Source organism: Salmo salar, chromosome 09 (assembly GCF_965601325.2).
Source record: "Salmo salar chromosome 09, fSalSal1, whole genome shotgun sequence".
NCBI classification, from domain to species: Eukaryota; Metazoa; Chordata; class Actinopteri; order Salmoniformes; family Salmonidae; genus Salmo; species Salmo salar.
In genome coordinates, this window is record NC_138299.1 from 46,410,001 (window position 1) to 46,431,453 (window position 21,453).

Consider the following 21,453-nt stretch of genomic DNA (forward strand, 5'->3'; position numbering starts at 1 on the left):
TAAAATCAATTAAATTGTTGTTTTCCCCCCCTCATCAATCTACACACAATACCCCATAATGACATCACAATACCCCATAATGACATCACAATACCCCATAATGACATCACAATACCCCATAATGACAGAGCAAAAACAGGTTTGTAGAATTTTTTGCACATTTGTTGAAACTAAAAACAGTAACACCTGATATAGATAAGTATTCAGACCCTTTGCTATAAGACTCTAAATTAAGCTCAGGTGCATCCTGTTTCAATTGATCATCCTTGAGATGTTTCTAGAACTTGATTGGAGCCCACCTGTGGTAAATTCAATTGATTGGACATGATTAGGAAATGCACACACCTGTCTATATAAGGTCCCACAGTTGACAGTGCATATCAGAGCAAAAACCAATCCACGAGGTCGAAGGAATTGTCCTTAGAGCTCAGAGACAGCATTGTATTGAGGCACAGATCAGGGGAAGGGTACCTAAAATTGTGTGCAGCATTGAAGGTCCTCAAGAACACAGTGGCCTTCATCATTCTTAAATGGAAGAAGTTTGGAACCACTAAGACTCTTCCTAGAGCTGGCCGCCTGGCCAGAATGGCCTTGGAGAATGGCCTTGGTCAGGGAGGTGATCAAGAAACCCGATGGTCACTCTGACATACTCCAGAGTTCCTCTGTGGAGATGAGAGAAACTTCCAGAAGGACAACCATCTCTGCAGCACTCCACCAATCAGACCTTTATGGTAGAGTGGCCAGATAGAAGCCACTCCTCAGTAAAAGGCACATGACAGCCCGCTTGGTTTGCCAACAGGCACTTAAAGGACTTTCAGACCATTAGAAACAAGATTCTCTGGATGAAACCAAGATTGAACTCTTTGGCCTGAATGCCAAGCATCACGTCTGGAGGAAACCTGGTACCATCCCTACGGTGAAGCATGGTAGTGGCAGCATCATGCTGTGGGGATGTTTTTCAGCGGCAGGGACTGGGAGACTAGTCAGGATCGAGGGAAAGATGAACGAAGGAAAGTACAGAGAGATCCTTGATGAAAATCTGCTCCAGAGTGCTCAGGACCTCAGATTGGGGGTGAAGGTTCACCTTCCAACAGGACAACGACCCTAAGCACACAGCCGAGACAACACAAGAGTGGCTTCGGGACAAGTCTCTGAATGTCCTTGAGTGGCCCAGCCAGAGCGCGGACTTGAACCCGATCAAACATCTCTGGAGAGACCTGAAAATAGCTGAGCAGCGACGCTTCCCATCCAACCTGACAGAGCTTGAGAGGATCTGCAGAGAAGAATGGGAGAAACTCCCCAAATACAGGTGTGCCAAGCTTGTAGGGTCATACCCAAGAAGACTCAGGGCTGTAATTGCTGCCAAATGTGCTTCAACAAAGTACTGAGTAAAGTGTCTGAATACTTATGTAAATGTAATATTTAATCTTTTTAATTTAGTTTATAAATGTGCAAAAAAAATATGCAAAAACTGTTTTTGCTTTGCCATTATGGGGTATTGTGTGTAGATTAATGAGGTAAAATAATAATTTAATACATTTTAGAATAAGGCTGTAACGTAACAAACGTTGTGATGAGGTTGTGATTAAGTTGTGATGAGGTTGTGATTAAGTTGTGATTAAGTTGTGATGAGGTTGTGATGAGGTTGTGATTAAGTTGTGATGAGGTTGTGATGAGGTTGTGATTAAGTTGTGATTAAGTTGTGATGAGGTTGTGATGAGGTTGTGATTAAGTTGTGATGAGGTTGCGATTAAGTTGTGATGAGGTTGTGATTAAGTTGTGATTAAGTTGTGATGAGGTTGTGATGAGGTTGTGATGAGGTTGTGATTAAGTTGTGATGAGGTTGTGATGAGGTTGTGATGAGGTTGTGTTGCAATCATTAGTTTTTATTAAGTCTTCCCCAGAGAGAGAGTTTGTGTGTGCGTGTGTGTTTTGCGTGAGTGTGTGTGTGTGAGCATGTTTTGTGTGTGTTTACCTTTTTCCGGTGTCTGTCGCTCCTGCCCTTGTCATCATGCAGCCTGTTTTCTGATATGCTGGGGCTGAGGTAGGCAGGGTTTTGGGAGAAGTACTGTGAACTGCCATACCCAACTCTCCTTGGCTTCTTGCTGCACTCTGGAACACACACACACACGCATACACACATACACAAACACACAGGATAGCTCGTTAATGATCAAATATAGGACCATGAAGAAGGACATTGGTATTGAACACATTCAGTATACGTGAGCAGCATTTGGATTAGAGATGCATTTTCAGAGAGTTAGCTGCAGCACTGTGTCTGCTGTGTTGAGGAGCTGCAGTGGGAATGGAACAATGACATTTTTTCTCTCTCTCTCTCTCTCTCTCTCTCTCTCTCTCTCTCTCTCTCTCTCTCTCTCTGTCTCTCTCTCCTCTCTGTTTCTCTCTCTCTCTCCTCTCTCTGTCTCTCTGTCTCTCTCTCTGTTTCTCTCTCTCTCTCTCTGTCTCTCTCTCCTCTCTCTCTCTCCTCTCTCTCTCTCTCTCTCTGTCTCTCTCTCTCTCTGTCTCTCTCTCTGTCTCTCTCTCTGTCTGTTTTTCTCTCTCTGTGTCGCTCTCTCTCTGTTTTTCTCTCTCTCTGTTTCTCTCTCTCTCTCTCTGTTTCTCTCTCTCTGTTTCTCTCTCTGTTTCTCTCTCTCTCTGTTTCTCTCTCTCTGTCTCTCTCTCAGTAATTAGCTTATCTTATCCGCTGCGCTCTCACACACTGCAGCTGCTGACATCAGGATAAAACACATACACACACACACACACACACACACACACACACACACACACACACACACACACACACACACACACACACACACCACACACACACACACACACACACACACTATAACAATCAATTTTACAGCAGCTTATGAGTACACAGCAGCAGTGATAGATGGATGAGTATCTCTGGCAGTGATGTATTCACTCCCCAAAGAGAGAAACCAGAGCAAAGTAAATGACCTACATTCAACAGAGAGAGGACTAAAAGAGGAGGAGAGGTAGAGAGGAGGAGGGAGAGGAAAGAGAGAGAAAGATAAGGAGTGATGGAGGAGCAATGCAGGGAGAAGGTAGAGAAGGAGAAGAGAGAAATAGAGAGAGAAGGACAGTCATGGAAGGAGATGACATTGTGAAGGACATGCCGCTGTGTGTGTGTGTGTGTGTGTGTGTGTGTGTGTGTGTGTGTGTGTGTGTGTGTGTGTGTGTGTGTGTGTGTGTGTGTGTGTGTGTGTGTGTGTGTGTGTGTGTGTGTGTGTGTGTGTGTGTGTGTGTGTGTGTGTGTGTGTGTGTGTGGCAAGTCGAAAAATGTATGCACTCTATAATGTATTTATACTGTGTTTAGACATTTAGAAACAAAACATGCCAATTTGAAAAACAAGGACTAAGACATGTATAAAAGCAACAGATACCATTAATAAGAAGGGCCTAAAAGCGTCTTATATGGTGAGCTACCGAGTGGCTAGGACAGACAAGCCACATACTATTGTAGAGGACTTAATTCTTCCTGCTGCCGCTGATATGGCTGGGAGATGCTGGGGGAAAAGGCCCAAAAAACTATACAGACAATTACTTCATCAAACAACACTATTTCCCGATGAATCAGGAGATGTTTTGAAACAATTACTGCTTCGCATACAAGCCAGTGAATTCTATGCGTTACAGCTGGATGAGTCAACAGACGAGGTGGGCCTGGCACAGTTCCTGGTATATGTCTGTTACGTTTATGGGGGGTCAATTAAGGAAGACATCCTCTTCTGGAAACCACTGGAAACCAGGACAACAGCTTTGTGACATCAAATGGACTTTGGTGGTCAAGCTGTGTTGGGATCTGTACTGATGGCGCAAAGTGGAGTGGTAACTCGCGTGCAAGCAGTTGCTCCCAACGCCACTTGGGTACAGTACCCCCCCCCCCCCCCCAGGAAACTAAAAAGATTTGGCATGGGTTCTCAGATCCTCAGAAGGCTCTACAGATGCAACATCGAGAGCATCCTGACTGGTTGCATCACTGCCTGGTATGGCAACTGCTCGGCCTTCAACCGCAAGGCACTACAGAGGGTTGTGCGTACGGCCCAGTACATCACTGGGGCTAAGCTGCCTGCCGTCCAGGACCTCTACACCAGGCGGTGTCAGAGGAAAGCCCTAAAAATTGTCAAAGACCCCAGCCATCCCAGTCATAGACTGTTCTCTCTACTATCGCATGGCAAGCGGAACCGGAGTGCCAAGTGTAGGACAAAAAGGCTTCTCAACCGTTTTTACTCCTGAACAGGTAATCAAATGGCTACCCAGACCATTTTCATTGTGTACCCCCCCCACCCCTCTTTTACGCTGCTGCTACTCTCTGTTTATCTTATATGCATAATCACTTCAACTATACATTCATGTACATACTACCTCAATTGGGCCGACCAACCAGTGCTCCCGTACATTGGCTAACAGGGCTATCTGCATTGTGTCCCACCCACCACCCTCCAACCCCTCTTTTACGCTACTGCTACTCTCTGTTCATCATATATGCATAGTCACTTTAACCATATCTACATGTACATACTACCTCAATCAGCCTGACTAACTGGTGTCTGTATGTAGCCTCGCTACTTTTATAGCCTCGCTACTTATATTTTTCACTGTCTTTTTACTGTTGTTTTTATTTCTTTACTTACTTATTGTTCACCTAATACCTTTTTTGCACTATTGGTTAGAGCCTGTAAGTAAGCATTTCACTGTAATAAAACCTGTTGTATTCGACGCACGTGACAAATAAACTTTGATTTGATTTGACAGCTTGAAAGACGTTTTGGACACTACAGTGAAAATGGTTAACTTTGTTAAAGCAAGGCCCTTGAACCGTCCTGTATTTTCTGCACAATGAAATGACATGGGCAGGGACCATGTAACACTTTTACAACATACAGAAGTGCACTGGTTATCAAGGGACAAAGTATTGACACGTTCTTTTTAAATTGAGAGAAGGGGCATAAAGTTTTCTTTACTGACCATCATTTTCACTTGTCTGACCTCTTGCATGATGACGAGTTTCTCACACGACTGGCCTATCTGGGTGATGTTTTTTCTCACCTGAATGATCTGAATCTAGGATTACAGGGACTCTCCGCAACTATATTCAATCTGCGGGGACAAAATTGAGGCTATGATTAAGAAGTTGGAGCTCTTCTCTGTCTGCATTAACAAGGACAACACAAAGGTCTTTCCATCATTGTATGATGTTTTGTGTGCAAATGAACTCAAGCTTACGGACAACGTCAAATGTTATATAGCGAAGCACCTGAGTGAGTTGGGTGCGCAATTACGTAGGTACTTTCCCAAAATGGATGACACAAACAACTGGATTCGTTATCCCTTTCATGCCCTGCCCCAGTCCACTTACCGATATCTGAACAAGAGAGCCTCATCAAAATTGCAACAAGTTGTTCTGTGAAGATTTCATTTAATCAGAAGCCACTGCCTGATTTTCTGAATTGGACTGCGCTCAGAGTATCCTGCCTTGGCAAATCATGCTGTTAAGACACTGATGCCCTTTGCAACCACGTACCTATGTGAGAGTGGATTTTCGGCCCTCACTAGCATGACAACTAAATACAGGCACAGACTGTGTGTGGAAAATGACTTAATACTGAGAAAAAAAGAAAAAAAACATTTGAGAGTGTGCTGACCCTGGTGCTAGAGGGGGTACACAGCTACATGTTTAATATTTGATGTATATATTATATTAATTCAGCATATCAATTTGATTTGTAAGCAATGCATCGGTTTGTCTGTACAAGGAAAGCTCAGATAAATGTGTTCCCTATCTGTGTGTTCACACTGAAAGAGTCTAGCCAGATGAGCTAGATAGAAACAGACTAATCTCTAATTAGTCCTCTATATAAATAAACTACAGCTACATCTACTTCCTGAAGAGTGACCTCCTTCACTCCCCCTCTGAGATGTAAAACCATCTGATTGGCTAGCCAGACAGAGGGAGTTAACCTGTTGTGGTATAGGGGGCAGTATTTTCACGGCCGGATGAAAAACATACCCAATTTAAACAGGTTACTACTCTGGCCCAGAAACTAGAATATGAATATTATTAGTAGATTTGGATGGAAAACACTCTGAAGTTTCTAAAACTGTTTGAATGGTGTCTGTGAGTATAACAGAACTCATATGGCAGGGAAAAGCCTGAGAAAAGTCCAAGCAGGAAGTGGAAAGTCTAAGAATTGTAGTTCTTCTTTTGATTCTCTATCGAAACTACAGTATCTGTGGGGTTACGTTGCACTTTCTAAGGCTTCCATTGGCTGTCTAAAGCCTTCAGAAAGTGGACTGAGCCGTCTCCTGTCTCTGGGCAGAGTATAGTAGCTCAGTTTCTGAGTGGCCTGCCTGGGGACAAAGATATTGGATACGCGCGTTCCTGTGAGCATGGTGTTTTTTATTTTCCTCCTTGAATGAATACACTATTGTCCGGTTGGAATATTATCGCAATTTTACATTAAAAATACCATAAAAATGTATTTTAAACAGCGTTTGACATGCTTCTAAGTACGGTAATGGAACATTTTGACTTTTTGTCTCGAAATGCGCTTGCGCATTACCCTTTGGATAGTGACCTGAACGCACGAACAAAACGGAGGTATTTGGACATAACTATGGATTATTTCGAACAAAAACAACATTTGTTGTGGAAGTAGCAGTCCTGCGAGTGCATTCTGACGAAGATCAGCAAAGGTAATACAATATTTCTAATACTAATTCTGAGTTTAAGTGACCCCGAAGTTGGCGGGTGTCTGAATAGCTAGCCGTGATGGCTAAGCTATGTACTCAGAATATTGAAAAATGTGCTTTCTCCGTAAAGCTATTTTAAAATCTGACACAGCGGTTGCATAAAGGAGTAGTCTATCTATAATTCTTTAAAAAAAAAATTGAAATTTTGTCAACGTTTATGATGAGTATTTTCGTAAATTCACCGGAAGTTTTTGGTGGGAAATACATTTTCTGAACATCAAGCGCCAATGTAAAATGCTGTTTTTGGATATAAATATGAACTTTATCGAACAAAACATACATGTATTGTGTAACATAATGTCCTAGGAGTGTCATCTGATGAAGATCATCAAAGGTTAGTGCATAATTTAGCTGTGTTTTCGGTTTCTGTGACATATTTCCCTGCTTGGAAAATGGCTGTGTGATTATTTGTGTCTATGTACTCTCCTAACATAATCTAATGTTTTGCTTTATCTGTAAAGCCTTTTTGAAATCGGACAATGTGGTTAGATTAACGAGAGTCTTATCTTTAAAATGGTGTAAAATAGTTGATTGTTTGAGAAAATTGAATTGTGGTATTTTAGTAGTTTTTGTATTTCGCGCCATGCGATCCCATTGGCTGTTGGCTAGGTGTCCCACTGGCGGAACGGGGTTCCTTTAGCGGAACGCCTAGATGTAAGAAGTTAACAACATGTTTTCTATCACCAGTCCAACGTTGAAACAACGTTGGTTCTGCGTCATTTCAACAACAAACAAAAAAACATTCAACGTGATGCTGTTGATTCAATATTGAAAACAAAAGTAAAGGGATTTGGGGTTTTTTTTCACTCAACTTCTAACCTAAATCCAATGAGATGGATAACATTAGCTGTTGATTTCATATTGAATTTACGTATATATGTACAGCCGTGGCCAAAAGTTTTGAGAAAGACACAAATATTAATTTTCACAAAGTCTGCTGCCTCAGTGTCTTTAGATATTTTTGTCAGATGTTACTATGGAATACTGAAGTATAATTACAAGCGTTTCAAAAGTGTCAAAGGCTTTTATTAACAATTACATGAAGTTGATGCAAAGAGTCAATATTTGCAGTGTTGACGCTTCTTTTTCAAGACCTCTGCAATCCGCCCTGGCATGCTGTCAATTAACTTCTGGGCCACATCCTGACTGATGGCAGCCCATTCTTGCATAATCAATGCTTGGAGTTTGTCAGAATTTGTGGGGTTTTGTTTGTCCACCTGCATCTTGAGGATTGACCACAAGTTCTCAATGGGATTAAGGTCTGGGGAGTTTCCTGGCCATGGACCCAAAATATCGATGTTTTGTTCCCCGAGCCACTTAGTTATCACTTTTGCCTTATGGCAAGGTGCTCCATCATGCTGGAAAAGGCATTGTTCGTCACCAAACTGTTCCTGGATGGTTGGGAGAAGTTGCTCTCGGAGGATGTGTTGGTACCATTCTTTATTCATGGCTGTGTTCTAAGGCAAAATTGTGAGTGAGCCCACTCCCTTGGCTGAGAAGCAACCCCACACATGAATGGTCTCAGGATTCTTTACTGTTGGCATGACACAGGACTGATGGTAGCGCTCACCTTGTCTTGTCCGGACAAACTTTTTTTCCGGATGCCCCAAACAATTGGAAAGGGGATTCATCAGAGAAAATGACTTTACCTCAGTCCTCAGCAGTCCAATCCCTGTACCTTTTGCAGAATATCAGTCTGTCCCTGATGTTTTTCCTGGAGAGAAGTGGCTTCTTTGCTGCCCTTATTGACACCAGGCCATCCTCCAAAAGTCTTCACCTCACTATGCGTGCAGATGCACTCACACCTGCCTGCTGCCATTCCTGAGCAAGTTCTGTAGTGGTGGTGCCCCGATCCCGCAGCTGAATCAACTTTAGGAGACGGTCCTGGCGCTTGCTGGACTTTCTTGGGCACCCTGAAGCCTTCTTTACAGCAATTGAACCGCTCTCCTTGAAGTTCTTGATGATCCGATAAATGGTTGATTTAGGTGCAATCTTACTGGCAGCAATATCCTTGCCTGTGAAGGCCTTTTTGTGCAAAGCAATGATGACGGCACGTGTTTCCTTGCAGATAAGCATGGTTGACAGAGGAAGAACAATGATTCCAATCACCACCCTCCTTTTGAAGCTTCCAGTCTTGTCCTCATCAACACTCACACCTGTGTTAACGAGAGAATCACTGACATGATGTCAGCTGGTCCTTTTGTGGCAGGGCTGAAATGCAGTGGAAATGTTTTTGGGGGATTCAGTTCATTTGCATGGCAAAGAGGGACTTTGCAATAAATTGCAATTCATCTGATCACTCTTTATAACGTTCTGGAGTATCTGCAAATTGGCATCATACAAACTGAGGCAGCAGACTTTGTGAAAATTAATATTTGTGTCATTCTCAAAACTTTTGGCCACGACTGTATATAAATTACACGTTAAACTGACTTCTGTGACCAGTGGGTAGATCCCTCACCTATCACGTCTAACATGACCGCTGACCTCTTACCTCTGAGTACGGTACGGCGGTCATCCACACAAGAGGGCCGTGTCTCCTGCTGAGGCTTCTGGGAAGTGTAGTGTACCGACCACTTTTTGTCCTCGTCCTGTCTGACAGCTAGAGAGAGAGACAGAGAGAGAGAGAGAGAGAGAGAGAGAGAGAGAGAAAGAAAGAGAGGGAGACAGAGAGGGAGACAGAGAGATAGAGGGGGACAGAGAGAGACAGAGGGAGAGAGAGAGACAGAGAGATAGAGGGGGACAGAGGGAGACAGAGACAGACAGAGGGAGAGAGAGAGACAGAGAGGTAGGGAGACAGAGGGAGACAGAGAGAGACAGCGAGGGAGAGAGATAAACAGAGAGGGAGAGAGAGACAGAGAGGTAGAGGGAGACAGAAAGAGAGAGAGACAAAGGAGAGCGAGAGACAGAGAGGTAGAAGGAGACAGAGAGAGAGATAGAGACAAAGGAGAGAGAGAGAGACAGAGAGGTAGAAGGAGACAGATGGAAAAAAGAGAGAGAAAGAGAGATATTTATTTTCATTCATTACAACACAGACACAGGCAAGCACACACACACACACACAGATTTCCTCCCAAATTACAAATAATACCGTTGTGTGTGGGTGGTCTTGTGTATGTGTGTGTGTGTGTGTGTGTGTGTGTGTGTGTGTGTGTGTGTGTGTGTGTGTGTGTGTGTGTGTGTGTGTGTGTGAACGTGTCCGTGTGTGTGTGGGTGGATGGGTGGGTGTGTGTGTGTGTGTGGGTGGGTGGGTGTGTGGTCTTGTGACCACAGTAGAGAGAAAGGGAACATACAGCCTAAATATCCATCAGTCAATTATCTACCCCTGTAATATCAACAAGCTCTCACAGTCTCACGTAAAGCCAGGGTGTCTATGTGTGCTGATGACTCAACACTATACACGTCAGCTACTACAGTGACTGAAATCACTGCAGCACTTAACAAAGAGCTGCAGTTCGTTTCAGAGTGGGTGGCAAGGAATAAGTTAGTCCTAAATATTTCTAAAACTAAAAGCATCGTATTTAGGACAAATCATTCACTAAACCCTAAACCTCAATTAAATCTTGTAATAAATCATGTGGAACTTGAGCAAGTTGAGGTGACTAAACTGCTTGGAGTAACACTGGATTGTAAACTGTCATGATCAAAACAGGTTGATACAACAGAAGCTAAGATGGGCAGAAGTCTGTCCATAATAAAGCGCTGCTCTGCCTTTTTAACAACACTATCAACAAGGCTGATCCTACAGGCCCTAGTTTTGTCACACCTGGACTACTGTTCAGTCGTGTGGTCAGGCGCCAGAAAAGAGGGACCTCGGAAAATTACAATTGGCTGAGAACAGGGCAGCACGGCTGGCCCTTAAATCAAATCAAATCAAATCAAAGTTTATTGGTCACATAAGCATCGTTAGCAGATGTTAATGCGAGTGTAGCGAAATGTACACAGAAAGCTAATATTAATAATATGCATGTAAATCTCTCCTGGCTCAAAGTGGAGGAGAGATTGACTTGATCACTACCTGTTTTTGAAGTGTTGACATGTTGAATGCACTAGAGGTGTCTAGTTCAGACACCCATGGATACCCCACAAGACATGCCACCAGAGGTTTCATCACAGTCCCCAAGTCCAGAACAGACTATGGGAGGCGCACAGTACTACATAAAGCCATTACATTTTACATTTTAGTCATTTAGCAGACGCTCTTATCCAGAGTGACTTACAGTAGTGAATACATACATTTCATGCTTTTTTTTCCCCCATACTCCGTAGGAATCGAACCCACATCCCTGGCGTTGCAAACACCATGCTCTACCAACTGAGCCACACGGGACTTGCCATGACTACATAGATCTCTATTCCACATCAAGTAACTGATGCAAGCAGTAAAATTAGATTTAAAATACAGATAAAAATACATCTTATGGAACAACGGGGACTGTGAAGAGACACAGGCACACACTCACCAGTGCCGTTTCAGATCAGGGATTTTTTCATTTTTTTTTTCATGAGCATAGCCTTATTTCTATTACAGCATATTGGATGACTGTCATTCCTATTCCATTCACCCAGTTCAATGTAACAGTGATAGGTTTAGGCTACTACATGATACTCAAATTTCCCTGTACCCATCATGAGGTTGCTACAACCTAGACTATGAATGAAAGCTTGCAATGTACTGTAGGTGCACACAGGTCGAGAGACAAATTTGAGGTGACAGACAATGACATTTAATACCGCCTTGCAAACTCTTGCCTGCATCTTGCTGATATAGGGTGTAATCATTAGTCCAGCAGTTGCAAACGAGAGTTTCTATTGGACAAATTCAGGTATGTTTATCCCCTGTTTTGTTCCGTTTGCTTCCATTTAAGAATATTTTTTTCAACAGAATCCGACGGAATGAATACACCCCTGATCACACGTAAACACAGTTCACTTTCATAGCAGCCATGTTTTATTCCTTCTGGCATCTACGTTATGCACTTTCCTCCTTTCACCTTTTCCCTTCGCTTGTGGACTTCAATGCACAACACATCAGCTGTATGTGACCAGGTGAAAAAAAAACGTTCCAAGCAAAACCGTTACACACAGCCTACATCGTTGTCCCCATATTAGCTAAAGTAACGTCATAGTCAGCATAGCTAATAGAACTAACGCGTTAGTAAACCCACTACAATTAGTCAATAAGATTTTTGCAACGTAAGCTTAACTTCCTGAACATTCGAGACGTGTAGTCCACTTGTCATTCCAATCTCCTTTGCATTAGCGTAGCCTCTTCTGTAGCTTGTCTGCTATGTGTCTGTCTATCCCTGTTCTCTCTCCTCTGCACAGGCCATACAAACGCTCCACACCGCGTGGCCGCTGCCACTCTAACCTGGTGGTCCCAGCGTGCACGACCCACGTGGAGTTCCAGGTCTCCGGCAGCCTCTGGAACTGCCGGTCTGCGGCCAACAAGGCTGAGTTCATCTCAGCCTATGCTACCCTCCAGTCTCTAGACTTCCTGGCGCTGACGGAAACATGGATTACCACAGATAACACTGCTACTCCTACTGCTCTCTCCTCGTCTGACTACGTGTTCTCGCATACCCCTAGAGCATCGAGCCAGCGGGGTGGTGGCACTGGAATCCTCATCTCTCCCAAGTGGACATTCTCTCTTTCTCCCCTGACCCATCTGTCTATCTCCTCATTTGAATTCCATGCTGTCACAGTTACCAGCCCTTTCAAGCTTAACATCCTTATCATTTATCGCCCTCCAGGTTCCCTTGGAGAGTTCATCAATGAGCTTGACGCCTTGATAAGTTCCTTTCCTGAGGATGGCTCACCTCTCACAGTTCTGGGTGACTTTAACCTCCCCACGTCTACCTTCGACTCATTCCTCTCTGCCTCCTTCTTTCCACTCCTCTCCTCTTTCGACCTCACCCTCTCACCTTCCCCCCCTACTCACAAGGCAGGCAATACGCTTGACCTCATCTTTAATAGATGCTGTTCTTCCACTAATCTCATTGCAACTCCCCTCCAAGTCTCCGACCACTACCTTGTATCCTTTTCCCTCTCGCTCTCATCCAACACTTCTCACTCTGCCCCTACTCGGATGGTATTGCGCCGTCCCAACCTTCGCTCTCTCTCTCCCGCTACTCTCTCCTCTTCCATCCTATCATCTCTTCCCTCTGCTCAAACCTTCTCCAACCTATCTCCTGATTCTGCCTCCTCAACCCTCCTCTCCTCCCTCTCTGCATCCTTTGATTTCCTCTGTCCCCTATCCTCCAGGCCGGCTCGGTCCTCCCCTCCTGCTCCGTGGCTCGACGACTCACTGCGAGCTCACAGAACAGGGCTCCGGGCAGCCGAGCGGAAATGGAGGAAAACTCGCCTCCCTGCGGACCTGGCATCCTTTCACTCCCTCCTCTCTACATTTTCCTCTTCTGTCTCTGCTGCTAAAGCCACTTTCTACCACTCTAAACTCCAAGCATCTGCCTCTAACCCTAGGAAGCTCTTTGCTACCTTCTCCTCCCTCCTGAATCCTCCTCCCCCTCCCCCCCCCCCTCCTCCCTCTCTGCGGATGACTTCGTCAACCATTTTGAAAAGAAGGTTGACGACATCCGATTCTCGTTTGCTAAGTCAAACGACACTGCTGGTCCTGCTCACACTGCCCTACCCTGTGCTTTGACCTCTTTCTCCCCTCTCTCTCCAGATGAAATCTCGCGTCTTGTGACGGCCGGCCGCCCAACAACCTGCCCACTTGACCCTATCCCCTCCTCTCTTCTCCAGACCATTTCCGGAGACCTTCTCCCCTACCTCACCTCGCTCATCAACTCATCCTTGACCGCTGGCTACGTCCCTTCCGTCTTCAAGAGAGCGAGAGTTGCACCCCTTCTGAAAAAACCTACACTCGATCCCTCCGATGTCAACAACTACAGACCAGTATCCCTTCTTTCCTTTCTCTCCAAAACTCTTGAACGTGCCGTCCTTGGCCAGCTCTCTTGCTATCTCTCTCAGAATGACCTTCTTGATCCTAATCAGTCAGGTTTCAAGACTGGGCATTCAACTGAGACTGCTCTTCTCTGTGTCACGGAGGCTCTCCGCACTGCTAAAGCTAACTCTCTCTCCTCTGCTCTCATCCTTCTAGACCTATCTGCTGCCTTTGATACCGTGAACCATCAGATCCTCCTCTCCACCCTCTCCGAGCTGGGCATCTCCGGCGCCGCCCACGCTTGGATTGCGTCCTACCTGACAGGTCGCTCCTACCAGGTGGCGTGGCGAGAATCTGTCTCCGCACCACGTGCTCTCACCACTGGTGTCCCCCAGGGCTCTGTTCTTGGCCCACTCCTATTCTCGCTATACACCAAGTCACTTGGCTCTGTCATATCCTCACATGGTCTCTCATATCTTTGCTATGCAGATGACACACAATTCATCTTCTCCTTTCCCCCTTCTGACAACCAGGTGGCGAATCGCATCTCTGCATGTCTGGCAGACATGTCAGTGTGGATGACGGATCACCACCTCAAGCTGAACCTCGGCAAGACGGAGCTGCTCTTCCTCCCGGGGAAGGACTGCCCGTTCCATGATCTCGCCATCACGGTTGACAACTCCCCTGTGTCCTCCTCCCAGAGCGCTAAGAGCCTTGGCGTGACCCTGGACAACACCCTGTCGTTCTCCACCAACATCAAGGCGGTGACCCGATCCTGTAGGTTCATGCTCTACAACATTCGCAGAGTACGACCCTGCCTCACACAGGATGCGGCGCAGGTCCTAATCCAGGCACTTGTCATCTCCCGTCTGGATTATTGCAACTCGCTGTTGGCTGGGCTCCCTGCCTGTGCCATTAAACCCCTACAACTCATCCAGAACGCCGCAGCCCGTCTGGTGTTCAACCTTCCCAAGTTCTCTCACGTCACCCCGCTCCTCCGCTCTCTCCACTGGCTTCCAGTCGAAGCTCGCATCCGCTACAAGACCATGGTGCTTGCCTACGGAGCTGTGAGGGGAACGGCACCTCCGTACCTTCAGGCTCTGATCAGGCCCTACACCCAAACAAGGGCACTCCGTTCATCCACCTCTGGCCTGCTCGCCTCCCTACCTCTGAGGAAGCACAGTTCCCGCTCAGCCCAGTCAAAACTGTTCGCTGCTCTGGCTCCCCAATGGTGGAACAAGCTCCCTCACGACGCCAGGACAGCGGAGACAATCACCACCTTCCGGAGACACCTGAAACCCCACCTCTTCAAGGAATACCTGGGATAGGATAAAGTAATCCTTCTAACCCCCCCCTTAAAAGATTTAGATGCACTATTGTAAAGTGGTTGTTCCACTGGATATTTAAGGTGAATGCACCAATTTGTAAGTCGCTCTGGATAAGAGCGTCTGCTAAATGACTTAAATGTAAAATGTAAATGTACAATCATGCAGTAACGTTACAGTGTACAGTCAGTAAGCAGTTACATCGGTGGGCCCCGGTGGCAATACATGAGTAATACCTAAAGCTTACTTTGTCTTGGAAGTGTTCCAGTGTTGTGTTGTTTAGTCATAGTCAGCTAGCTAACATAGCATCCCTCTGTTTGAGAAGGTATTTCAGTAGGCTAAACTAGCTGGCTGCATTTGCTAGCTAAGTAAGTGAAACTGAAAGTGAAGAAAAAAATGCTGAAATCTCTCTCTATTTCTCTCTTCCTTCTTTCATTTCAGAAGAAATTAGTTTGTTTAAAATTGTTCAACTATTGTCTTTCTCTTTCTTTGAGTCAACCACTCACCACATTGTATACACTGCAGTGCTAGCTAGCTGTAGCTTATGCTTTATGCAGTACTAGATTAATTATCTGATCCTTTGATTGGGTAGACAACATGTCAGTCCATGCTACAATAGCTCTGATAGGTTGGAGGATGTCCTCCGTAAGTTGTCATAATTACTGTGTAAGTCTATGGAAAGGGGTGAGAACCATGAGCCTCCTAGGTTTTGTATTGAAGTCAATGTACCCAGAGGAGGATGGAAACTAGCTGTCCTCCGGCTACTCCATGGTGCTACCCTACAGAGTGCTGTTGAGACTACTGTAGACCTTCTTTGCAAAATAATGTGTTTTGGTGACATGTGATTATATTTAGTATAGTTTTATCTAAAAAGGATTACTTTTTTAATATTTTACCATTTCAATTTTTATGAAATTCACTGAGGAAGATGGTCCTCCCCTCACACACAGGTACAGACACACGCATACACACACACCCACACACACACTAGAACACGCATACACACACACACACACACAAGAACACGCATTCCACACACATGTACATTGTAATATTGTTGTATGGTGACAATACAATTTTTTTTATTGTAGATGAATACCCTTGCCACTTTATTGTTAAAGACAATGGGTTTTTGGTTTTAGTTTTGTCTTGCCTTCACCTACTCAACAAGGCATCTTAATGGCTGGTTTGCGTAGCTTGCTTACGAGGGAGGATGTTTCAGTTAGAATCATCCCAGTGAACAAGCACCAAACCAGCAGTAAGTTGTTAGTTTGCGAAGCACTGTACGTCAAAAGTGATTTTTATACTCCCAAGTGATGATTTAAATGTACAATTTAAAAACATTTGTTTTCAAATGTTATTAGAGCATCACACATAAGATGCAGTGTTTTCGTTGGTGCATATTTGTTGTGCATTTTGTTGTAGAGAATTCCAGCTAATACTAGCTAGCAACTTACTGTGTCTGGTGGGGGGGTTGTATATGTTGTACAGTGCGTGAGTGCAGAGTTGGATGGTGAGCCGTGCATTGCATGACGTGCGATTTTGTGCTGTTCCTATCAGGTACATTGTTAAAGATATTATATTGTGTATTGTAATTGTTGCATTATTTTGTGCTGTTTCTATCAGGATAAATCTCCAAGACTGGTGTTACAAGTTGGAGTTCGTGTTGATGATTGTTCACAACGCAAGAAGAGTACTGTTACATATATATGTAGCGGTGTAACAATGTTATATGATGTACTGTTTTTTGTTTTGTTTTATGTGTGATGTAAGTGTCTTAATGTGTTTGGACCCCAGGGGAGGGATGGAGGGGAGGGAGGGAGGGAGGGAGGGAGGGAGGGAGGGAGGGAGGGAGGGAGGGAGGGAGGGAGGGAGGGAGGGAGGGAGGGAGGGATTGAAGAAGGGGAGGGAGGGGAGGTGACCTGGTTGGGGAGGGAGGGATAGATTGAGGGAGGGAGGGGAGGTGAGCTGGCTGGGGAGGGAGGGAGGGAGGGAGGGAGGGAGGGAGGGAGGGAGGGAGGGAGGGAGGGAGGGAGGGAGGGAGGGAGGGAGGGAGGGAGGGAGGGAGGGAGGGAGGTGACCTGGCTGGGTAGGGAGGGAGGGAGGGAGGGAGGGAGGGAGGGAGGGAGGGAGGGAGGGAGGGAGGGAGGGAGGGAGGTGACTTGGCTGGGGAGGGAGGGAGGGAGGGAGGGAGGGAGGGAGGGAGGGAGGGAGGGAGGGAGGGAGGGAGGGAGGGAGGGAGGGAGGTGACCTGGCTGGGGAGGGAGGGATAGATTGAGGAAGGGGAGGGAGGGGAGGTGAGCTGGCTGGGGAGGGAGGGAGGGAGGGAGGGAGGGAGGGAGGGAGGGAGGGAGGGAGGGAGGGAGGGAGGGAGGGAGGGAGGGAGGGAGGGGAGAGAGGGGAGGTGACCTGGCTGTAGAGGGAGGGGAGGGAGGGAGGGAGGGAGGGAGGGAGGGAGGGAGGGAGGGAGGGAGGGAGGGAGGGAGGGAGGGAGGGAGGGAGGGGGAGGGAGGGAGGGAGGTGACCTGGCTGGGTAGGGAGGGAGGGAGGGAGGTGACTTGGCTGGGGAGGGAGGGAGGGAGGTGACTTGGCTGGGGAGGGAGGGAGGGGACTTGGCTGGGGAGGGAGGGAGGGGTTGAAGAAGGGGAGGGAGGGGAGGTGAGCTGGCTGCGTAATATATCCATGACCTGGCGTGTGAAAAAACTCCTTAGAATGAAACACCTCTAACACACACACACACACACACACACACACACACACACACACACACACACACACACACACACACACACACACACACACACACACACACACACACACACACTTCTGTTTCGCCCTCTCCTCTCTCCTCTCAACACTAGTCAAGGTGACCTAGGAGAAACACTGCACTGAGTGTTGGGGACGTGTGCATACAGCTTCATTCACACACGTGCATGCATGTCTATATTCACGCACGTACGCATGCACACTCACGCACACACACATGGATGCATGCACACACACTCTCTCACACATCTCCAGTATCTTCTTTGCATGTTGTCCTGGAGCTCCTCTGGACCATCGAGGTCACTTCAAACACAAGCCTCGGAATCTGAAGTTGAGTAATTCAGATTCAGACACATCTCACTCCCTCCTCACACACGTTTTCTCATCTCTCACAGTCTCACACTAATTAGGTCTCACAGTCTCACACTAATTAGGTCTAACAGTCTCACACTAATTAGGTCTAACAGTCTCACACTAATTAGGTCTCACAGTCTCACTGCAGAATTAGATGATTGATTCACATTCATCTAAACGTCACATTTTCAAAAGTTGCTCCAAACGTCACAGGGTAAAATATTACATTTAGGAAGTCATTTTGATGGATTAAGGTTTTTGATAGGGTAAAATATTACGTTTAGGAACTCATTACGAAGGGTTAACGTTTGGGATAGGAAAAATAAATAAATAAATAAATACAAATGACTAACACTGGGATCAAACAGTCAACCAGCCAGGACACCAGTGATACAAGTCAATTTTCGACGTCCATCCATGTGTGACGTCCATCGTGGAAACCGGACACTAGGGGCATCAGTTAGCGCTGCCACTGGTGCAAAAGGTTGTCATGTTTGAATCCAGCGATAGAGCGGGGTTTCTTTTAGATGAGTTTTAAGCCTATTCAAAACCTTAACCCTTATCTTAACCATTCTGAGATGATGCTTAACCTTAAGGGTGTCATGTTTGAACCCAGCGGTAGAAAGTTGTTTTTGATGTTTTTGTTTTAAGTCAATCCCAAACCTAAATCATCCGGAGTTAATGCCTGAATTTAAGAATTTGGAATTAATGCCTAAACTTAAACCTTAAAAACGAACTTAAAAAAATTTGCCGTTTGAGAAAAATGGAAGAATGTCTAATTCTGATCTGGTGAGACTGTGTGAGCTAGTTGGGGATTACACCCAAGTTTCTAGTGGCCAGTCTAGAAGGCGTTATCTGACGTCCTCAGGACATGGATAGACGTCCAATTTCGAAGTCACTCTTGAGCGATCGGCCTGCTCACAGAGACAAACCCCCTAACACACCCCTGTCACAGAATAGTCGTACAGTGTCTTACCGCTGTTGTTCCTGTTGAAGTACTTCAGGACAGATTTGAGAGCCAAGCTGATGAACACCATGACTGAGGCTGAGGTGTGATGTGTGTGTTATCCCACTCCAGCGATGGATAAAAACGAATCCCGGTAGCTCCTATATTAGAGGTGTGTCAAGAAAAAAAGAGGAGGAGGAGAGAGGAGGATGTGCTGTGAAGAGATCGAGGCAAAGCACTGCCACACGACTCACACTGCACCACTCTTCTCCTCCCTCACTCCCTCCCTCCCTCCGTCCCTCCCTCCGTCCCTCACTCCCTCCCTCCGCTTTCAGTGAGAAATGCAGGCAACTTCGCCCCTTCCAGACGCACACACCTTTTGTGTCATAGTGGAGTACAGCAGTTATAAACTAGGTGCTTTTGAAACTCAGTTTTACAGACAGCCTACTACTCATATTAATATACATATTAACGCTCCCTCTCTTCTCCTCCTCCTCCACTCCTTTCCCCTCCCTACCTTCTCCCTTCCCCACCCATTCTACCCTCCCTATCCGCACCCATAATAGTGAAACTCCACAATGCCCTTCCCTCCCAGTGATGGATCTTTCATCCAAACCGGCAGCTTGTCTCATCACCATAGTGACCACACACACACACACACACACACACACACACACACACACACACACACACACACACACACACACACACACACACACACACACACACACACACACACACACACACACACACACACACACACACACACACACACACACACACACAAATAGAGCAGATCTGAATCCACCACAGTATCAGTCCTGGTAGGGACATCTGGCAACCTTTTTGATTCTGCTCAGACTACACACACACACAAACACACAGACACATGTTCGGAAGCACATGTATGTGTACACACACACACTGCAGTGTTGGCAGGAGTCCAGTATGTTTTTTTTGTTGTGTGTGTAGAGCTCCAGTGATCAAGGTCATCCTAAGATACTGCATTATACACACACACACACACACACACACACACACACACACACACACACACACACACACACACACACACACACACACACACACACACACACACACACACACACACACCTCCAGCCAAGCTTGTGCCAGTTACAGTAGTGTAACTAGGACACCAGTTTTAATCATGTTATAAATGTGTTCATTTACTGGGACGAGGCTAGTATCATTTAGTCATGTTACAAATGTGTTAATTTACTGGGACGAGGCTAAAGTCATTTTTATTACAGAAACTACAGAAATGTCACGCATGCAATAATCTACAATAAAATGTTATATTATGACCCTGTAGTTATCAGTAGCTTTATCACTAGTAGCGACATCAATGAAGACAAAAACGGTAGCGTTAATATCATCTTCATTACTAGGACTCTAGCATCATTAGCATCCTCATTATTAGTGCCATAGGAGTTAGCATCAGTAGCATCATCATTATTGGTGCCATAGGAATTAGCATCAGTAGCATCATCATTATTAGTGCCATAGGAGTTAGCATCATTAGCATCCTCATTATTAGTGCCATAGGAGTTAGCATCAGTAGCATCATCATTATTAGTGCCATAGGGGTTAGCATCAGTAGCATCATCATTATTAGTGCCATAGGAGTTAGCATCAGTAGCATCATCATTATTAGTGCCATAGGAATTAGCATCAGTAGCATCATCATTATTAGTGCCATAGGAGTTAGCATCAGTAGCATCATCATTATTAGTGTCATAGGAATTAGCATCAGTAGCATCATCATTATTAGTGCCATAGGAGTTAGCATCATTAGCATCCTCATTACTAGTGCCATAGGAGTTAGCATCAGTAACGTCATCATTATTAGTGCCATAGGAGTGCTATAGGTCCATGAAGTCAATTCCTTGCTTATAACAGATGACATGCATATTCTGCCTATCTCTGAAACTAGATAATACCTTTGATGATACAGTGGTAGCAATAAATGGTTATAACATCTACTGGAAAGACAGAAATGCCAACGGGGGTGGTGTTACGGTCTATATTCAGAACCACATTCCTGTAAAGCTTAGAGATGATCACAAATGTTAAATACTGTTGAAGTAATATGGCTACAGGTTCATCTGCCTCACCTAAAGGCCATTCTTGTGGGAAGCTGCTATAGACCACCAAGTGCTAACAGTCAGTATATGGATAACATGTGTGAAATGCTTGATAATGTATGTGATATCAACAGAGAAGTATATTTTCTGGGTGATTTAAATATTGACTGGATTTCATCAAGCTGCCCACTCAAGAAAAAACTTCAAACTGTAACCAGCATCAGTCAACCAGCGTCAGTCAACCAGCGTCAGTCAACCAGCGTCAGT

At 45.4% G+C, this 21,453-nt stretch overlaps 1 protein-coding gene across 5 annotated transcripts in view; it reads right to left on the reverse strand.

Annotated features, from left to right (window-relative positions):
- Positions 1-21,453, reverse strand: part of LOC106611408 (uncharacterized) — a 63,253-nt gene that overhangs the window by 23,159 nt on the left and 18,641 nt on the right. For 4 of the 5 annotated variants that reach the window (XM_082955805.1, XM_082955802.1, XM_082955803.1 and 1 more), the window contains exons 2-3: positions 9,281-9,388; positions 1,976-2,112 (exon numbers count right to left, since the gene is read on the reverse strand). In XM_082955805.1, coding sequence (XP_082811931.1) covers positions 1,976-2,112; positions 9,281-9,388 — 245 coding nt within the window. Of the gene's footprint in view, positions 1-1,975; positions 2,113-9,280; positions 9,389-19,111; positions 19,373-21,453 lie in introns of those variants that run through there. The other variant, XM_082955804.1, reaches the window with a different exon arrangement.